This window comes from Engraulis encrasicolus, chromosome 1, assembly GCF_034702125.1.
Source record: "Engraulis encrasicolus isolate BLACKSEA-1 chromosome 1, IST_EnEncr_1.0, whole genome shotgun sequence".
Taxonomy (NCBI): Eukaryota; Metazoa; Chordata; class Actinopteri; order Clupeiformes; family Engraulidae; genus Engraulis; species Engraulis encrasicolus.
The window spans coordinates 20,647,964-20,668,079 of NC_085857.1; the positions used below are offsets into that span (position 1 = coordinate 20,647,964).

The 20,116-nt window shown below is 40.7% G+C and overlaps 2 protein-coding genes across 2 annotated transcripts in view; one reads left to right on the forward strand and one right to left on the reverse strand.

The window, feature by feature from the left end:
• gpr179 (G protein-coupled receptor 179) overlaps positions 1-20,116 on the reverse strand; it is a 440,981-nt gene that overhangs the window by 157,591 nt on the left and 263,274 nt on the right. The gene's annotated exons all lie outside the window — the stretch shown is intronic.
• Positions 2,735-4,504, forward strand: LOC134453410 (alpha-(1,3)-fucosyltransferase 7-like). The gene has a single exon (XM_063204261.1). It carries the CDS (start codon positions 2,749-2,751, stop codon positions 3,841-3,843), a length of 1,095 nt encoding a protein of 364 aa, XP_063060331.1. The 5' UTR covers positions 2,735-2,748; the 3' UTR covers positions 3,844-4,504.

Sequence of the window (20,116 nt, forward strand, 5' to 3'; positions counted from 1 at the left end):
TAAGTCGTGTGGTCTGATTAGACCAAGATAAACAAATTTGCCTTAGATGGTGTTAAGCATGTGTGGTGGTAAACAAGTGAATTTTACAAAAAAGTGCATCATCTGGCTAGTCAAGCATGGTAGTGGGACTGATATTGTTTGGGGAACTATAAATGCCATCAACATTGGAAATCTGAATTACACCTAAAGAAGCATGCATGGATCATGATACTCTCCATAGGACTTCATTCAAAACTCACACCCATCTATTTTAGCCAGGTGCAGACTCAAAATGTAAAATTTCAATGTAAAGAAAGGTTGAAACACACACGATGACCTCCCTTTTAATCCCTTTTCATTTCGAAATGAAAAAAATGAATGTAGGTGCTGCCAAAGGTGGCTCTACAAAGTATTAAGCAAAGGCTGTGAATACTTACAGTATGTAAATATTTTCCCAGATGCACTGTAGTTCTGCCCCACTCTATAGCATGGAAACACTGGTGTGTATCGTAGTGTCCAATTACCTGCTAGCTGTGAGCACTGCATAGTTCTCTCAGCATGTCCGATTAGCAGGGTTAAGGTGCATGTTTTTTGGTGTGGGGGGGGGGTTGTGTTTAAGACAGTGTTTGCTCCAGGGGGCCATAATTTCTTAATCCGCCCCTGTCTCTGAAGTATTTACTCACTGAATTACTGTTCTTTTTCATTTGGGTCTGAGCAAGACTATATTCAAAGAATTGCCTTGGTCGGAGAACAGGAGGGAAAAGAGGTGGAACGTGGAAGAGAAAAATAAACAGACGATGGCGTACCTTGTCACCTTTAGGCGTCGCCACAGGTGGGATGGAGTGCAGGCTATAGTGCCATAGGTTACTTTTTTTACGTCAACTGCCAATCAAACCTTCTTAGCCAGGTGATTGGATGGACCTGATGGGCGAGTGGGTTGACCATCAGCCTCACTTGTGTACAGGTATCAGATTCTTCCTGTTCTTCCTGTCCTGGTATAATGACTGGACCTTCATAGTTTTTCCCTCCTCCGGGCACACCTGATGTGTTAGAGCAGAATTTACACACGGAACAGTGGAGTACATGTGTACGAAGGTAAGGATGCTCATCATTTTTATGTGACGGATGGACCGTTTTGTACTGTATTCTAGTAGCACACTTGACAGTGTGGATTGGTACAACAATATATGGGAGACATGGTGTAACTACTAACTATAAGGTTGTGTTTGTGTGTGTACTGGGGCAATGTTGAAATGAATACATTTCTATTTGATGGCATACGCATGCTTTCTCACCCTTGTTCTTTCTCTCTGTCTCTGTCTCTTTCATATGCTGTCCCTGCTTCTCTCCTTGACTGTGTGTATATATCAAGTCAAGTCAAGTAGGTTTTATTGTCAATTTCTTTACATGCACTGGTCATACAAAGAATTTGAAATTACATTTCTTGCTTTCCCATACAGACATAGATTAAGGTAAGGACATAGACAGTATAGACATAGACAGTACTTATACATGGACATAGACACCATATGCACCATGACCTCTTTAATTTTTCTTCGAGATAATAACGTTAAGTTTGCGTTTGCCTTCGACCTTCTGTCTTTGTTTCTTTCTTCTCTGAGTTTGGCTCTTGCAATAAGAAGCACAATTTCCAAGACACGTTTTCCTTTTTATTAATAGTTTGGCAATACAAACAGAGATCAACTTTCTGATTCTGATTACATAAAATGGCACCCTCTGTGAAAAGAGGAATCACCTCTTGAAATCAGAATTGTCTTTAAAACAACATACCGCAGCTGACTCCTATGATAACTTTATGCATAGATATATCAAGAGAAAAGGTCAGGGTATATTGTGCCATTTGGGAGCAGTGACAGCAGTACATACACTGTGGTATAGTTCACAAAAAGGTGGTCCGATTTAGTTATTAAACAAGGTTCAGTCTTGGTTAACTTGTGCCTTGTGTTTTTATTGTGTCTTTTTCCTGTTCAACCATGATTCACATTTAGTAAAGAAGGCTAAAGGTTAATGTGGCAGCCAAGGCGATAAGGGTTGCTGATTAACTGTGGGTAGGGGCTTTGGCTTTGTAATATTATATGCTGTTTACAGTGGTGTAGTCTAGTATTTGTGGTGGGTATTTGGGCAGATATTGGTGCATAGGTTCCCAAACTAAGGTCCGGAGACTCCTGGGGGGTGTGGCGGGAAGGGAGTGTTTCAGAGGCAGAGGGCCTTTCTCAAAACCAGCGCACTTCCAAGTGTATCAGCCTAATTAGTCACGGCCAGTGATTGGATACTCTTTGGTGAACTCTACGGAATATCCAATCACTGGGTGTGACTAATAAAGAGTATCCAATCACTGGGTTTGACTAATTAGGCTGATACACTTGGAAGTACACTGCACTATAGGTTTGAGAAAGGCCCATTGTTAACATCTGAAAACAATTTTGATTGTCATCTTGATCGTCATATTGTTAAATTCCAAGGCGTCCATGATGACTCACCGTTGACTAAATGAAACTGTGCTATTCTTAATATTGAACAATCAATTTTAGGTGGGTACACTGAAATTCCTGACCTTTTCTGGTGGGTACACTGTGTTATACCTGTGTTCTACGTAGACTACGCCACTGACTATGTTGTGAGCTATGTTGGTTTATGTCTAAGCATGAGCAAGCCAATTTTTTTGTCTCTCATTTTCTGTCGTCCTTTGTTCAATTCTTAAACCTTTTTCTTTGCTTGTTTTAGAGCTAATGAGATACGGGAATCAAGATGGCGGACCACTGGTGTTGTCACAGGCGCACAATATTGTCCACCCTTCTAGTATCCCTCACCCTTTTTGGAAGTTTGCTGGTACAATGGCCTTCACTGATGAACCCGTTCCTAACAAGGGAACTGAATGAGTTTATGGTTTATAATAGCACTGACACAAATAGTAGCACAAACACAACTATTCTAGTGTGGCACTGGGCTTTTGGTTTTAAACAGGACACCCGTGGAAACGTGTGCCAGGATAGGTTTGGCATACCCAACTGTTTCTTGTCAGATGATCGCTCATTGTTCCCTCAGGCAGATTTTGTCATATTCCACAATCGCGAGCTGATCAATGGACAACAAAAGTTGCCTTTGCATTTGCCCCGCCCAGAAGAGCAAGGGTGGGTGTGGTTCTCCTGGGAAAGCCCCACAAACAACGGGAACATCAAATTCTTGGATGGTAAAATGAACTACACCATGTCTTATCGACGTGATGCAGACTTTTTTGTACCGTACGGCTGGTTAGAGCCCCACAATGTTGGAAGTGGAATGACAGTTGACGATTTTATACCAAAGAACAAGTCTTCTTTGGCTTGCTGGGTTGTTAGCAACTACGCAGGGCATCTTAAGCGAACACAGGTGTACAATAAACTAAAAAAAGTCATACCGGTGGAGGTTTATGGTGGAGCAACGGGTCGCCGTCTGAATGGTGAGCAACTGTTGCCCACCATCTCTCGCTGCTACTTCTACCTATCCTTTGAAAACTCTCAATTCCAAGACTACGTCACGGAGAAGTTATGGAGCAATGCCCTCAATGGCGGAGCTGTGCCTGTAGTTTTAGGCCCATCCCGCAAAAACTACGAGGCCATGATACCTAAAGATTCCTTCATTCATGTGGACGACTTCAGTTCCGTAGAGGAGCTTGGAGCATTCCTCAAGAAGCTGGCTGGGGATAGGGAACGCTATGCCTCATATTTTAAATGGAAACTGAATTACACGGTGTCACGATATGGTAGCTGGGTGATGGACCCGCTTTGTAGTATCTGCACAAAACGTACCACCTTGCAAAAACCAAAGGTTTACCGGAACTTATATAATTGGGAAAGGAAATAAAAATGCAAACAAAAATTCTATGTAATACACACTATGCATATCATAATAATAAAATAATAATGTTAATGGTGCACTGTGTAATTTTTTAGTAGTTTATTTCCAGGTTTCATGCTGCCCATACACAAATGTTACCTTATCCACGAATACTTAGTACCACCATCAAATTCTATGTATTCATTATGACTGGGAAAATTGCATTTTTCATACACGAAAAGGGGGATCTTCTCATGGTCCGCCATTTTGAATTTCCAGAAATAGACATTTTTAGCTGCAACACTTAGCCTGCTGTACTTTGGTCATACTAGTAGGCCTAAATATTAGTTTATCATTTAGTAAATATTCATGAAAAGATCAAATTTGGTAAAATGCAGCAGTGTTTCAGTGAGCAACATAGTTGCAATACCTTCTCTGGCCACTATCCTACACAGTGCACCTTTAAATAATCATAGTACATTATAATATTAACCAAGGTGCAATACAGTATATTGGGTTTATTTTTATGTGTTTGGACATATAGTGAATATAGGCCTAAAGCCTTAAAAAGTACTTTTTGAGACGGGGTGGAATTTGTTACTGTATAAATATGCATTGTGCAACATATGTTGTCTTTTAACTGTTAACACTGTGTTTGCACTATTTTCAACTTAATTTAAGACTTTGATGCAACAGAGTTTTTTAAGAGTTGATTGCTGAAATAAATATTTTTTTAAAAAATCTGTCCTGTCCAATGATCAGTCCTTTACAACACTCCCTCATGGAAACTGTTTGAATTAGAAAATGTGGGAAACGATTTAAACTAGAAAATGTAGGAAAAGGTCTAAACAAGAAAATGCATGTAAACTTGAGCCTAAGGGAAAGGTGGGCGACAGGCAGCTATCTGGTCCCATACGATTCATGATATGTGATAACTTGAAACTACAGTGCAAGTAACACCACCAGGCTCTGTGATCAGACAAAGGTAAAACTCAGTTGCTTAACTCAGGCGGAGGTGGAAGATTGGCTTATTTGTAATGACATCTGTATAATAGAGGTAAGCCTACCACATGAAAGTCTTAAAAACATCTCTGAGACAGTTGGCGCTAAATGCCAAGGACCACCAGCCTCTATTAATGGATGCAAATGGTCATGGTTAAAAAACAATTAGCAAGCATTCTTAGAAAATGTTCTTAGCAAAATGATTTGTCTGTTTTCAAGTACAGTAGAGTATAAAACATTTAGTAAATCATAATCCTACGGTAAGACAAAATCACTTCATAACTGGAACTGTCTTTTTCTTGACAGACTTTTAAAAAAGACTTTTGTTAACATTTTTTACAAGCAAATTTACTTGTTCTTTGGGCAGATTCTTAAAATGAATAAATAAATACAAAATAGTCTTTCAAGTTTTAGTTATTTGGTCATTACCGGTATGTGCTAAATTAAGATTGCTTAGATGTTCTTGTTTAAACTGTTGTTCTTTTTATTTACCCATAACTAAATGAGATTATTAGCTGGGCCAATAAATTGCCATAACCCAATAAACATTAATGAGACTTAACCAGGGCTCTAAATTAACACACGCCAACCCGCCAAACACGGGTGAAAATTAATTTTGGCCGGTAGAAAAAAATATCTACCCGCCCATTTGGCTAGTAGCGCCCGAGTAGCCTACAGTGTGAACGGTAAACGGCGGCTTGTATGACAACGATACGGCAAGATTTCCTACATTACCCATAAACACTCCCGTCATGACCCCACCCCACCGTGAGCTTTCCGAAGCAGCAGCCACTTCATGCTGCTGTTGCGCGCGCCAGGACAGAATGCATTTCAGAGCTCTTGTGCGCTCACACTACTGTATTTTGACAGGCAACTCTCCCCTGCTCCTGTCGCTTTCGCTCCACCACTTTTAACGCCACTATTAGGCCTACTGTTACTATTAGCATTCACCGACACCGACACACCTTGCTCTAGCAGGCTGCCTTTTTAATCTGCTCGGACCTGACCGAAGAGTTTCAAAAACAGGAGTGTTGTGGAACGAAATTGCGACAAGGGCAGAGGAGGAGAACGGGCTGTCAGAGTAGTGTGAGCGTAGCTGTCAGTTGTCGTCTGAAATGTTTTAAGTCCTGGCGCAACTAAGTTGGAAAGCCCACGCCATCGGAAAGAAGGGCAGACCTTATGCCCGTGCGAGTAGGCTACGTGCGCTACGTAGCCTACGCTATGGAAATAACAAAGGAAGCTAACTTTTCCGTGATATTATTTGCTTTTAGTTAAACATAGCGTAGGCTTCTTGTTATTTTGTTGCGCATGGTAGAGAAGAGCTCCTGGAGGAAATAATGGTGCCTATAGCGTCATATTGTAGGCCTAGGCCACATAAACACACGGCACACACGACATCATATCCATTATTGCACAACGTGTGTGCGCGTGTGTGTGTGTTGACCTCTCCTCTCCTCCTGGCTGTGTGTTTGGTTTAAAGGTCTGTTGTGTGTGTGGCTTGTGTGATGTGATTCATTGTTTTCAGAGGTAAAAATAAGAATAAGAAGTTAAAAAAGTATATATAATATGCTTATTATAGACCTAGTATGTAGGCCTATAGTGTTTATGTGTTGTGGACATTTGAATAAAATAACCATAATAATAATAATAATAATAATGTAAAAAAAACACAACTAGCTTAACGCATAGCCTATTTTGGCAAGATTAAAAAATGGCTAGTTGAAGTCCTGTTTGGCTGGTAAGAAAAAAGGTCTACTAGCCAAATTGGCTGGTGGTGGAAAAAGTTAATTTAGAGCCCTGGACTTAACCCATTTTAGCCTAAGGCACCTGCATAAACCACCTGCTGAATGTCCTGCGCTCCTTTCAGTCCTCCGTTCCAGCTACATAATGAGGCCAACTACAGTTGTATTTGTTGGCCACTGACAAGAGATAGCATCTCATTTTTGGCAACAACAACCTTCTGATGTGGTGGGGAGAAACTGGTACAAAAGCAATTGCCTGAGGCCCTGCCGTGGCCAACCGGTAGGGCACTCGTCTACCCTGCGGCTGACACGGGTTCGATTCCTGGCCCGGGTCCTCTGCTGACCCCTCCCCATCTCTTTCCCCATTCTAGTCCACCTCTCATACTGTCCTGTCAAATAAAGTTAAACAACAATAAAAAAGCAATTGCCTGCACTCAGGTTTGTTATGTTAAATTTAACAGCAATCTCAGTAATCTTTAGTACCACGCAACACACAGACATAATAAAAATAGGATTGAGTAGGCCTATTTCAACAGGAGGTTAGTGATTAAATAAATGTTTTCCTATCATGTGCTCTTCTGTGAAGCATGGAGGGAATGTTGCTTATTGCCAGCTAATTTGTTAATAATTTTTGAAGTTTGTCGCAAGCACTAAATAACAAAAGTTTACACACTATACATATTTACATACTAATATTTTTTCAATAAAATAACTGAATACATTATGACATTATTTTCTCACATGTGGTAGAATGAAATGAGAATGAATAGTCCAGATGCAGTGCTACCAGGAACGTGTGCAGTTTGGGATGGTGCACTTTGGTAATGGCTTACTTAAAGGTTGAAAAATGCTAAACCACTCATTATTCAATGAAGTTAATAAGTTAATAAGTCCACATTTCTGATATTGCCAGAATATGTTGTTCATGCCACTGTCAGTGTCTCCTGTCTTCTTTGGTTATTACATTACAATACATTACACTTAGCTAACTATTTTATCCAACAAAGACTTAGTTATTTACAGGGCATTGGTCACAGTCCCTGCAGCAGTATGGTGCCGTGTTCAAGAGCATCTCAGTCAAGAAGTGTGGCAGGGAGTGGAAGGGTGGGATTTGAACCTGCAACCCTATGGTCTAAATCTCCATCCCCTTAACCATTAGATGGCAGCAGCACCAACAGCAGCTAATGCACTGTCTATGCTCCCCAGGGGTAAGTGAACAATGTGACCAAGAAAGGCAAATTCCACTCTACATTTCATTGTCCAGTCCTTTTATTTGGTAGAGTAGTAGAGGAGAGTAACTTTTAACCCTTTAATGCATAAGCCATTGGACTCACACTAACGCATAACATGGGTCTAAATAGACCCGCATTCATTTCAAATGTATTTCTGAGCATTAATCATGTATTCTCTCACACAACTTCTAAAACCAATACATTTCATCCCATAATTCTTCTAAAAGTAATTACATAGGTGGTCCTTAATTCAAAAAAGTATTTTTTTAAATGTTCTTGTATTTTTATTTTACAAATAAACAAGAATTTGGAATTAAATCACTAATTTCTAGACATGGATCGAAAATGGCCCGCATTCATTTCTAATGGAAGTCTAAATCTTTCACTATAATAACTTCCACAATTAATGTATTTTAATAGCTAATGGATTAAAAGTTGTGATTTAGGCTGTTTTCAATGCACAAAATGGGTGTTATTTTTTGTATCTTATATAAATAAATACACAAATAATTTCCCCCATTATTCCAGACATAGCCTAAGTCTGAAGTGTTTCACGTTAGGAACTAAAATATATTTAAAAGGAGTCCAGTCAGGAACAAATAAACTGCGGACCGTTTTTGACCACTGTTGACCACTGCTGACCTATTGGATTTAAAGGAACAGACCACCCTTTTTTGATTTTCACATATTTGCAGTATTTCCCAGCATTATTCGTGAATGTGCATATAATTTTCTTCTCAGTGTTTTCAGTTCTTAGATTCATTGGATCAGAATTATTAGCATAGCTTAGCATAATCACTGGAAGTAACTGGTATCTTTAGCATCAAGTCACAAGTGATCACTGGACAGAATTAAACTGCTGTTTTACACTCTGGTGAATTTTACATTAATTTTAAAATGGTTTATAAGTACATTTGAGGATGTTTAATTTTGTACCATAGACTTGCATTAGTATGCCTAATTTGGCTATACTGTTAAACGGGGCAATGCAAGCACATAGACGAAAATGATATGCACATTCATGAATAATGCATGGAAATACTGCACATATGTGAAAATCAAAAAGGGGTGGTCTGTTCCTTTAAGCATTCCAAGTCATGCATATTTGTATAATAAGAGACGGTGTGATAGGAGGAGCCCAATAGCCTATATCAGGGCATAATTAATGTGCATAATTATTAGGCAACTTTGCTTTCCTATGGGGAAATAAGCCACAAAAGACATCTAACAAACTCCAAAAATACTATAAACAATTTTGATGTCTTCCAGAGGGGTGTGGCTGTCTGAAATATCGGTCACATCCATCTAAAGCACTGTTACAAAGCCATCAGTGTCACATGACATGAGCTCACAACGTCACTGCCAGATTGAGAAAAATTGAAGATAAAACTACCACAAAACTATTACCTGCAGTGCTGTTATATTCCAGAACTGAAACCTACATTGAGTGTCCACAAGAACATTGTATTCAGCACTCAGAGACATGGCCAAGGTAAAACAGGCTGAAACCTGAAGACCACTCAACAAGAAACTTAAGTCAAGACCGGGTCAAGAAATGTCTTTAGACAGTTTTTTTCAATGGTTTTATGAACTAGTGAAGGTGACTGTTAATGGACCAGGTAGATGAGTCTATGGCTAGATTAGCAATGTGCACACTTACATGAGTTCCTGAGTTCCACTCAAATGCCAGGAAAGTACATCATAAATACCATGGTCTTCAAAAGATGCAAATGTCTTCCTCTCAATGATCCAGCCATGGGATCATCCACCCTGTCTGTCAAGAGTCACTTCCCCAAGTCCATAAAAGGCCTAACTTTGAAAACTCTGTCCCCAGGTATTTTTGACCCAGTCTTGACTTAATTAACTTGTCTGGTGTCATCCCTTCTTACCTTGGCCATATCTCTGAGTGCTCAATGCCCTGTTCTTCTGGACACTCAGTGTAGGTTTCTGTTGTGTAATATTATAGGACTGCAGGGTAATACTTTTTTGTAGTTCCACCATAAATTCTTCTCTATTTTTGGCAGAGTTTGTTAGATTTATTTTGTGGCCAATTTTCCAAGAAGACAACAAAGTTGCCTAATAATTATGCACACCTGACATAAGGTGTTGGGCACCTTCGACCACAGCCCCATATTTTTATACAAATATAAATATCATATAATTGTATAAAAATATCTATTTCAAAGAATAACTATAAAGTATTTGAATTAAGTATTAATGTTGGGAGTGAATACTCCATAAATGACAAAAAGTTGAATTTTTAGTAAATGAATCAAAATCCTTTCTCAATATGGCTAAGAGACATTAAGCTTGTGATGAAATTACATTGGAAATGAATGCGGGTCTATTTAGACCCATGTGTCTAAATATCATATAGTTATATAAAATGACTTCTATATCAAAGAACAACCATCAAGTATTTAAAATAAGTATTGATGTTGGGAGTTAATACTCCATAAATGATAAAAAAGTTGGACTTTTAGTAAAAGAATCATAATACTTTTTCAATATGGCTAAGAGACATTAAGCTTGTGATGAAATTACATTGGAAATGAATGCGGGTCTATTTAGACCCATGTTATGCGTTAAAGGGGTAGTAACAAAAAAAGTGTTTTCACGCAAAAAGTTATGATGCATAAAAATAAATTAAGTCATCTTAGGGACAAAAACAAGTCAATTGAGGAATTCATGGAGTGCTGAGTAAGAAAATTGTATCCTTACAAAGATATAGAAGTTTTAAACTCAGCCGGGTCTATTTAGACCCATGTTATGCGTTAAAGGGTTAATTCAATTGATGTGTCCAGCAGCAGCCTACATTACGAAACACAAAATACAGACATTTCAGAACAGGTTAACCCTATTCAGACTGGGCTTTTTTGGCATTCCTGGGCCGGCCCTGTACCAGGTAGAAGGTACAGGGCCCTTCAGAGCCGCACTAAAAGACTGGCCAACAGCGTTTACCACCAGGCCATTCGACTTTTGAATTTGCAGGACTGCTGAGGAACATTACTGTCTAAAATGTTATCCATCTATGCTTTGGACATTTCTGTGTGTGTGTGTGTGTGTGTGTGTGTGTGTGTGTGTGTGTGTGTGTGTGTGTGTGTGTGTGTGTGTGTGTGTGTGTGTGTGTGTGTGTGTGTGTGTGTGTGTGTGTGTGTGTGTGTTTGTGTGTGTGTGTGTGTGTGTGTGTGTGTGTGCGCGTGCGTTTGAGAGAGAGGGGGGGTGTTGAGCATTATGCACTCAGTCTCTGCTGCACTTTAAGTGGGATGGGGGGGGGGTGCTGGGGGGGGTCAAGCACTGGTGTCACTCAGTGTCACTGAGCCTGACTCTATGGCATGATACGTATGTTTGTGTGATGTGCTAATGTTCCTGAATAAATAATAACAAAAAAAACCATACTTAGCATCTGTACTTGTTGTTCTTTGTATCTGCTAGTGATGTTGACTATGATTATGTCCTCGATTGTAAGTCGCTTTGGTTAAATTGCAATGTAATGTAATGTACAGTAGTCATGTGCGTTAATCTGGCCCTGTTAGCAACATGCCGTAAAAGTGTCCTGATAGGAATCTTGAGGAAGTTGGGAGGAATAAAACCTACGATCAAATATTGAAACAAGATATAGCCTAAGGAGCAAGTATTTTTTCTCACCCAGCCCTCTAATCTCTGTACAACTCTACTTCTTAAAAAGTGTGCAATTACACACAAAGTGCCCATTGTAGTGAACAACAGAAGGAATGCACTCAGGCACCTGCTCCAATATTTAGACAAGGCTTTAGAAGGGCCATCAGTCATTCCAGTTCACCATGCAGGGTTGCCAGGTGTGGCTGGTGATTTCCATACCAATAAATGCTCAAAAAACGCCTGGAGGCACCAAATCCAGACATTCAATCAGAAACATTCTTTGGATTCTTATGACCATACTAAATCTAGAGAAAAAAACGTGCCCGATTCAGGCTTTGACCTGCTAATGTTTACCCTAAACGGCCCAATTGGGCGGGGAAACTTCCCAACCTGGTAACCCTGTCCCCCCCATTGGTGTGGTCACTGGCTCATGGCGACAATTTGAATGTTGAACCTTCAAACAAAAAACACTGTGCAGTTCCAGCATGTGTCACACCCTCGTCTGCTCTAATAGTGACAAAAAAACCTTTGAACTTAGAACATTCCTTTGTAAGAGACACCGACAAAGAAGTGCACTGTTCAAGCCCTTGTCAACCTAACCCATCCCAACTCAGTCCAAATAATTTCAATCCACTCTTTCCTCTGTCATGACAAACTGTCTCTACTGCAGACACTAACAAATGAAACCGGGTCAGCCGCATTATAGGCGAGTGCCCTACCGGATGGACACGGCAGACTATGGTTTTCAGAGAAACACTCCTTGTGAACAGTCTTTACCTTATCAATCATCTCTGACAACACCTTTGCATGTGACATGACATCAGTCCCCTGTGCTTCTCTCTATTATCCTAACTCCCGTCCTCTCGTGTGCTAGTGACCTCGTGATGACGTCGAAGACTTTCAATATCTTGCAAAAGCGCAATTCAACGGCCCTTTTCCCATTTGCAGTCAGTGTCTTGATTGAATTAGGAAAAGTCCCCCAAAAAGAGAGAGAGAGAGAGAGAGAGAGAGAGAGAGAGAGAGAGAGAGAGAGAGAGAGAGAGAGAGCTGCCTTGGCTAAATGTATGTAATAGTGAGCTATATTTGGTTAATGTATGTGTAAGTATGTGTGTAATGTCTCATGGGTAATGTCTTTTTGTATTTATGTATGTGTGTATGCTACTTGACACCTTAATTTCCGCCTGGGATCAATAAATGATACTCTACTCTACCCTACTCTACCAGGGCCCCTGGTGTATTTGATCACCTGCCTTGTGCTGGATCTCAAATGGTGCACTTGTCCACTTCAGTGTCCATGTTTCAGTGCGTATGGCGTATTAGTTAGACACGGAAATATAGTGCACAAGTGTGTCATTTGAGATTCAGGGTTGATGTCTCTTATCACCTACAGTCTCTGTGTTATACTGCCATCTGCTGCCAGCTTCGCAATGTCTGCCCGGATATAGGCCAAGCTTTTATAGCTTTATTCTGTTGTGCCAGACTAGACTAGACAGAAGTGTTACAGTACTGTAAGTGGCAATTAAGTGATGTCTAAGCTAAGAAGTCAAGAGATACAGTATATATAGTGCAGTTCCAGAGTCTTATACCTTAAGTTGGGTCAAAGGTGTGTCAACCCTTTTTCACCAAAAAGTTGGCCACACCAAGACAGAAATGTCAAAGTGGCCGGCAGTGTACAATCTCACCACTGGTTGATCAGTACTGAGTTATTTTAAAGGTGCGCTGCGATAGGGTGGTTGCCAGAGTAGACATTGCAACTATGCTACTCATTGAATGGGCTACCTATTGCCAAATGTAATCTTTTCATGTATATTCACTAAATAAGAAACTAATATTTGCTACCAGGTCTTATAACAGACAGTTCAACAGGTAGGTCAATTAACACCAGCCAACCGGCCAAATGCGGGTGAAATTTGACTGGTATAAAAAACAACTTACTTTCTTCTTTCATGGATGGTGGTCCAGGCGTGAGAAGCCATGTATGCCCCCTCATCGCTGTTCATGGTTTTTGGGCTGCACTTTCTGATTTCTATAGACTCCTTAATCCAACATTCGTTATCTGGTATCTCTTGTTCTCCTACTGTAGGCTATGACTTTTGCCTTTTCAGTCCATTATATGATTTCTCCTTCTACAGTGGTCTGTTATTGCAGATTTGAGGTTTCCCAACAAACACCAGTAAAACAACATCAACAACATCAAATTACCACAGCTGTTAGGACACGTATGTAAGAGTGAGCTATATTTGGTTAATGTATGTGTAAGTATGTGTGTAATGTCTCATGGGTAATGTCTTTTTGTATTTATGTATGTGCCTTTTCAGTCCATGATATGATTTCCCCTTCTACAGTGGTCTGTTATTGCAGATTTGAGGTTTCTCAACAAACACCAGTAAAACAACATCAACAACATCAAATTACCACAGCTGTTAGGACACCCCAAGGACAACATCGACCAACAAAACAAATGCAATTTCATATATGAGATTCCGTGCTGGTCATGCATTAAAACATACATTGGGTAGCCAGGAAGGACGTTCAACACAAGAAAAAAGGAATGTAAAAGGGAAACAGAACAAAGACATGCCCAGTGTTGCCAGATTGGGCGGGTGCCCGCCCAATTGGGCTACTTGGGATGAGCGTCGGCGGGCAAAAACGGGAAAAATTGGCCATTTGGCGGTGTTTTAAGCCGTTTTGGGCCCATAGAAGTCAATGTAATTTGTTGAATTTGGGTGGAATTTAGCGCATTTTGGCGGTTTTTGAGAACCTTTTGGGCGGGATTTGGTCAGACACATCTGGCAACACTGGACATGCCAGATCATGGCAGCAAAAAAACAATTCAAGAGGGGGCCCCATGTCTATACTTAGTCGAGGGCCCCAAAATGGATAGATAACTGCCACTGATTTCAGATAGCAAGGGGAGAACAAATACTACAGTACATAATGCATTGCTAAATTCTGGCTACGCCAGCCCATTAGACAGTAGAAAAGAAAGTAACTTGCTGAGAATAATGTTTGTGAAGAGTGTTGTCAGGAAAATTAGACAACTTTGTATAATAATCACCAATAAACGGACACCAGACAAGAGAAGTAAGATTTTACACTTGGGTCAAAGGGAGAGAAAGAGTGGTGTGCTTTTCTGAGAACGAGCCGTGTCTTAGCAAACCGTCTCCTGACCCAGAAAACGAGCTGTCTCTAAGCAAACCGTCTCCTAACCCAGAAACCGCAAGAGTATTTGTTTCATAATTGACATCACAGATGATAGGTACAAACATGACACTTCCTATTTCTAACATGTGCTGTCTGGTCTCCAGATCCTTATTTTCAGTTCAGTCAGTATCGTATCGTGAAAGGTTTTCAGCTGAACTATTGAACTTCCTTCTACACGCATGACTTTTACAGAGCTACACAGAAGAATTATTACTGATGATAATAACAATATTAACACAGAGATTATAATAACTCTTACAAGTGTCCATGAAATTCTTGTTCATTCACTTTCAGAGTGCACACCGGGGACTGCCTACCACTAAAGATGCTGAAGAGGCCGAAACATCTGTCATGCTAACCCACCAAAATAAAATATATGAATTACACTTATTTATTATTATTGGGAGTGGCCGTTTGTTTGCCTGCCTTGTCTGCCTGCCTTGTCTGCCTGCCTTCTCTTACAAACACACTCTTTCTGGATACATGCTTCTGAGTACTCGCTCAGTAGGTTCAGTGATATATCCACAAGTCTTGACAAAAAGTCTTACAAAAACTTTGTACAAACAACTATGAAAATCCCATTGGCTTTGGAGGGAAACAGTTATCAATGTAGCCTATAAATCAGATTTTTAGGAATTAATCTTCTGCAAGCCATTGGAAAACTTATCAGGTGGTACAAATATGAGCGAAGAAGAAATTGACCCCTTTTATATGTTTTTCTGTGCACCATAGGCTGTAGTTAAGCAACATTTATATACTGAAATACATGGACCGGATGTGTGCCTTGCATGAAGAAAATGAGTAATGGTACACTTTTATAGTATCGGAAATTCAGGAAAAATACAATTTACCCCTGGCCACTTACTGTAGGCCTACATAGAAACCATATCCTACATTTCATTTGAACTGAAGATGTTGAGTAATCTGTAATGTCATTCTTTACAGTAAGATGACTGAAATGTACTCACTGTAATGCATAATGTTATTGTGAAAATGTTGAATTTGGTGATCTTATGGGTCCTTCACACATATGGGGAAGTCTTGTCCTTTAACCTCTACTATCAAATAAAGAAATCTTCTTGTTATGGAAATTAGAGGATGGAGAAGCTGCTACTTTGAACACTTCCCCATTAATATTCCCTTCCCCATTCATCATACTTCTGAGCCAGCATTAGCAGCAGTCTATTCTCACCAGTGGCGTGCACAGACATTTTGAGGGGAAGGTGCTCAAGGGGGGATGGGGGGCATGTAGAACTTGCGGCTGCCTAACTAAGCTATAGAGGCGATTTTTTCACTATGTTACATTTGCTGTCAAGCATGTGCGCACAGACTCAACTGATACTTCCTTTCACACTATGTAAAATTGTGTAGTTTCATCATTCGGACTATCGCCGTCTTTGCATCACCTCTGCTGGGTTTGGTAATATACTGACCAAGTTGTTGATGATTTGGGTTGGTAAAGTTCTATTAGTGAGATTCAAGTTTTTGTCAATAAGTTATAGCATATAGCCTATACCAGTGTTTCTCAACCAGGGTGCCGGGGCACCCTGGGGTGCCACAGGCCCCCCTCAGGGGTGCCGCGGAAACGTGGCTGATAAATAAATTATGTCATTTAACACATATTTGTCTAAATTAATAAAGTATTGCTTAGTCAGTGCTCAGTGGAGTCTTTCATCTGCCATTCACGCACAATAAAGTAAATTTATGTCGCCCCAGTAAGCTGCAACTTCGAATGTAGGTTGTGTGACGTCTCCAAATGTGTTACTTTTCTAAGCTTTTGTGGTATCCGATGCAATGCCATGTTACAGCTTGTTGCTTAGGGGTGCCTTGAAAATTTTCAGGAATTGAAAGGGTGCCTCGCCTAAAAAAAGGTTGAGAAACACTATACATTATCTGAATGATTGGTTTCATCATCTTCCAGATGTAGTTGGTAGACGTAAGCTAAGGCCACATCTATAAAGTCAATTATAGGTGATTGGCCAGATTAAACTCCAATGAGCTTTGTTGTTGCAGCCATGGCATCATATCATAGTCACATATTTTTGTATAGGAGCCATATTTATTGTAAATTCAGTTGTAGTGGGGCTGCTTTTATTTGTAAATTATTATATGAATATATTTATGATTTGCATGGTAGCCTACATTGTACAACATAAAATGGGAACCATTTGTAATCTAATAACAATGTATTGCATTATACCAGTGGTTCCCAAACTTTTTTCCCTGCGCACCCCCTTGTACATTTTAATGCGGTTCACGTACCCCCTAAACGTATGTTTGCACTATGGGATAGCAAATCACCGCACATTATGCAGTCATTTTGGAGAATGCTGATTCCCAATAAATCCAATGTTTTTTTATGCCATCAATACAATGGAACTTGTTGCATGACAAAAGAAATGACACCATGAATTACACCTCCAATAGACCTTTCCAGCATACAATTCACCATACAATTTAAAAACTACTTATTGTTCATTAGCTTAATGCTGTTTATAAACACACATATCAGTCATCGTTCTCTTCAGCTCGCGCACCCCCTCATGGCAGGCCGCACACCCCTAGGGGTGCACGCACCCCAGTTTGGAAAACCTTGCATTATACAACATATTGTAGGCTATATGACATGTTAGAAAGTTTTTTATGAGGGCTCCGGCTAAAATTACAACATATACCAGAAAAAACACCATGCAGAGTCTGGTGCTTTTGTCACTTCTGTAACGGTAAATACGTTAACCGACTCTAAATACTGTAAATACTAGTGAAAACACTTCTTCCTCTTCTGACTTTGTACCTAACCCCACACTGCCCCAGGGACTGTAGGCTAAGCAATACCCAACAATAACCGAATGTTCCTTTGAGGGAAAGCAGCAGCTACATTTCATGCAAATTCACTTCCTTTCTCACGGTACCGTAGAGAAACGTTGATGAGAAATGTTGCAATCTATCTTGCGTGCGAAAAGGCATGCTATCGTAATGCTAGCTGATACCCCAATGATAGCGACTGACAATCTGTCAGATCAGATTGGTCTACGTCGTTGCTATGGTCTCTATAGCATGAGTCAACTTTCATTTACATCCATATTTGGTGGATTAGCGACTGCACAGAAAAAAAGTTCTAGTGTTAGGGGTTAACTCTCACCTGATATTTGTTGTGAAAGTGAAAGAAAGCCCATTGGGAAACTCCAACTCCCATTGTCATTGTGACACAGCACTCCACAGCACACAAGTGAACACTGCACACTGCACACAACGAAGTTGCATTTATGCCTCACCCGTGCAAGGGGGCAGCCCTCAGTGGCGCCCCATGGGGAGCGGTACCATGGGGACGGTACCATGCTCAGGGTACCTCAGTCATGGAGGAGGATGGGGGAGAGCACTGGTTGATAACTCCCCCCACCAACCTGGCGGGTCGGGAGTCGAACCGGCAACCTCTGGGATGCAAATCTGACGCCCTAACCGCTCACCCATGACTGCCCATAGTTACCAGAATGTCTAGATTGACCAATGTCCAAGTTATAATTTATTACGAAAAACGGACTAGTACAGCATAAAGTACTGCGTTATGAGACTACCAGTCTATTAGGATATAAAAAGGGAAAAAGGTTTGATCAAATCAAATGATCAACCCTGTCATCCCTACAGTCTATTTTTACCTCCTCCATAGAATGCGGGGGAACACGTGTTTTCACTCACAGTTTATTTGAGACTGGTCTGTGAGATCCCATTCACTCTGCCATAGAGGGGTCATCCCTATGTTCCCCGGGTCCTATGAACATAGGACCCTTTTATCAAAAGAGGGTTCTATGTTCCCCACTGCTTCCAAGTAGACTGCTGCCGCATGGCAAAGCGCAGGTTGTTGTTGCACCTCTGACAGAGGTTTAGGGATAGTTTTGGTCAGGGCACAAATTTACAACTCAGAAACATTGCATGTCTGACAGGTTAGATTATAGGGATGGTTTTGGGAAGGACACAATTTGAAAACTCGGAAACATAAAATGCGGGTAACATGGAACCCTTTTTTAGAAAAAGGGTCCTATGTTCCCCGTTCCCATACGAAGACAGGGGAACATAGGACCCGGGGAACATAGGTACGCTCCCACCATAGAGCGTCGGTCCTTGGGAACCATCAAGGCGTTAAATACTAACAAGAAAAACGACATGCTGTTACATTACATTATTACATTACATTACATTGCATGTGTTGGCAAACGCTTTATAACCAAAGCGACTTTCAAAAGAGGACATAATCATAGCCAACATCACTAGCTAATACAAAGAGCACAGGAAATATACAGAACAACAGGGCTCTAAATTAACACTAGCCAACTGTAGCTGTAGCCAGTGTGACTCAATAAATAGAGGAGTAACATGGGTACTTTTGGGTTGATTGAATATATGGGTTCTCAGTGTTCATCAACACCATGTTATGAGGAGGGGCAAGACAACACTGGCAGCCAACCACGTGAGCAAATTTTTTGACAGACAGCGGTTTCCAACAATCAGCTAGGTTCGCGCAGTCAGGTTATAAACAAAATTTAGAACCCATGTATACCAACCTAAGAGGATGGAATTTTAATCAAGAGGAATCAAAACACGCCCACTCAATGCAAAAAAAGCAGGTGCTCAAGTTGGGTCCCCTCCTTCTTCTCTTTTTGAGGTGTTTGCACAAGACGTACGCTACCGCCATCTACAGCGCTAAGGGGACTTCAATTATTCCCAACCTCAGGACTCCGAAGGTCTCCTAAAGGGGCGTTCACCCGACATGAAGTGGATACCGGAAAAGAACCAAAATGGCGTATCTCTGTCTAGAATATCTCTGTACCAACTGTGCCGCTGCATTCTGGACCATCTGCAGTGGTTTTAGTGCACAAGCAGGTAGACTTGTCATGAGTGAGTTGCAGTAGTCAGTGCTTCCAGGTGACTTGGAAGTAGCATAGCAGCTCAGCCCTTTTAAACATTACATTACATTGCACTTAGCCGACGCTTTCCTTTATTCAAAGCGACTTACAACTATTATTTTTCAGGGTATTGGCTACAGGCTCTGGAGCAATGTGGGGTTAGGTGCCTTGCTCAAGGGCACTTCAGCCATGGAGGGAGAGGTCAGAAGGGATTCGAAATCGGCACCCCCTAGATTGAAAGACCAACTCTCTGACGACTATAGCCAGGCTGTGCCCTCCTAGTGAGGCAACACTTTCAGCGTTGCAACTAGTCAGGTCAAGGGCAATGCAAGTACTTTCTGAATTCCCGAAAATACGGGAACTCCTTGCATTTTGTCGGTAAGCAAACAACCATATGCAAACCAAGGGAGGCCGTTTGGGAAATGCCGTTTGGGAAATGTTAATTGTTATGCTCTTGGTCAGACCAAGTCTCGAAGAGATTTGAACGTCGATGATAATCAGGCTATAATCACTAGGCCACGAATGCCCAAATCATTAATCGCATCATGAACAAGGAAACTGTTGAAACCTGTTAAGCTCAATTAGCATACATGCAACT

Excerpts from the sequence above, each read along its gene's own strand:
- LOC134453410 (XM_063204261.1), top strand. The coding sequence starts at position 2,749 with ATGGCGGACCACTGGTGTTGTCACAGGCGCACAATATTGTCCACCCTT.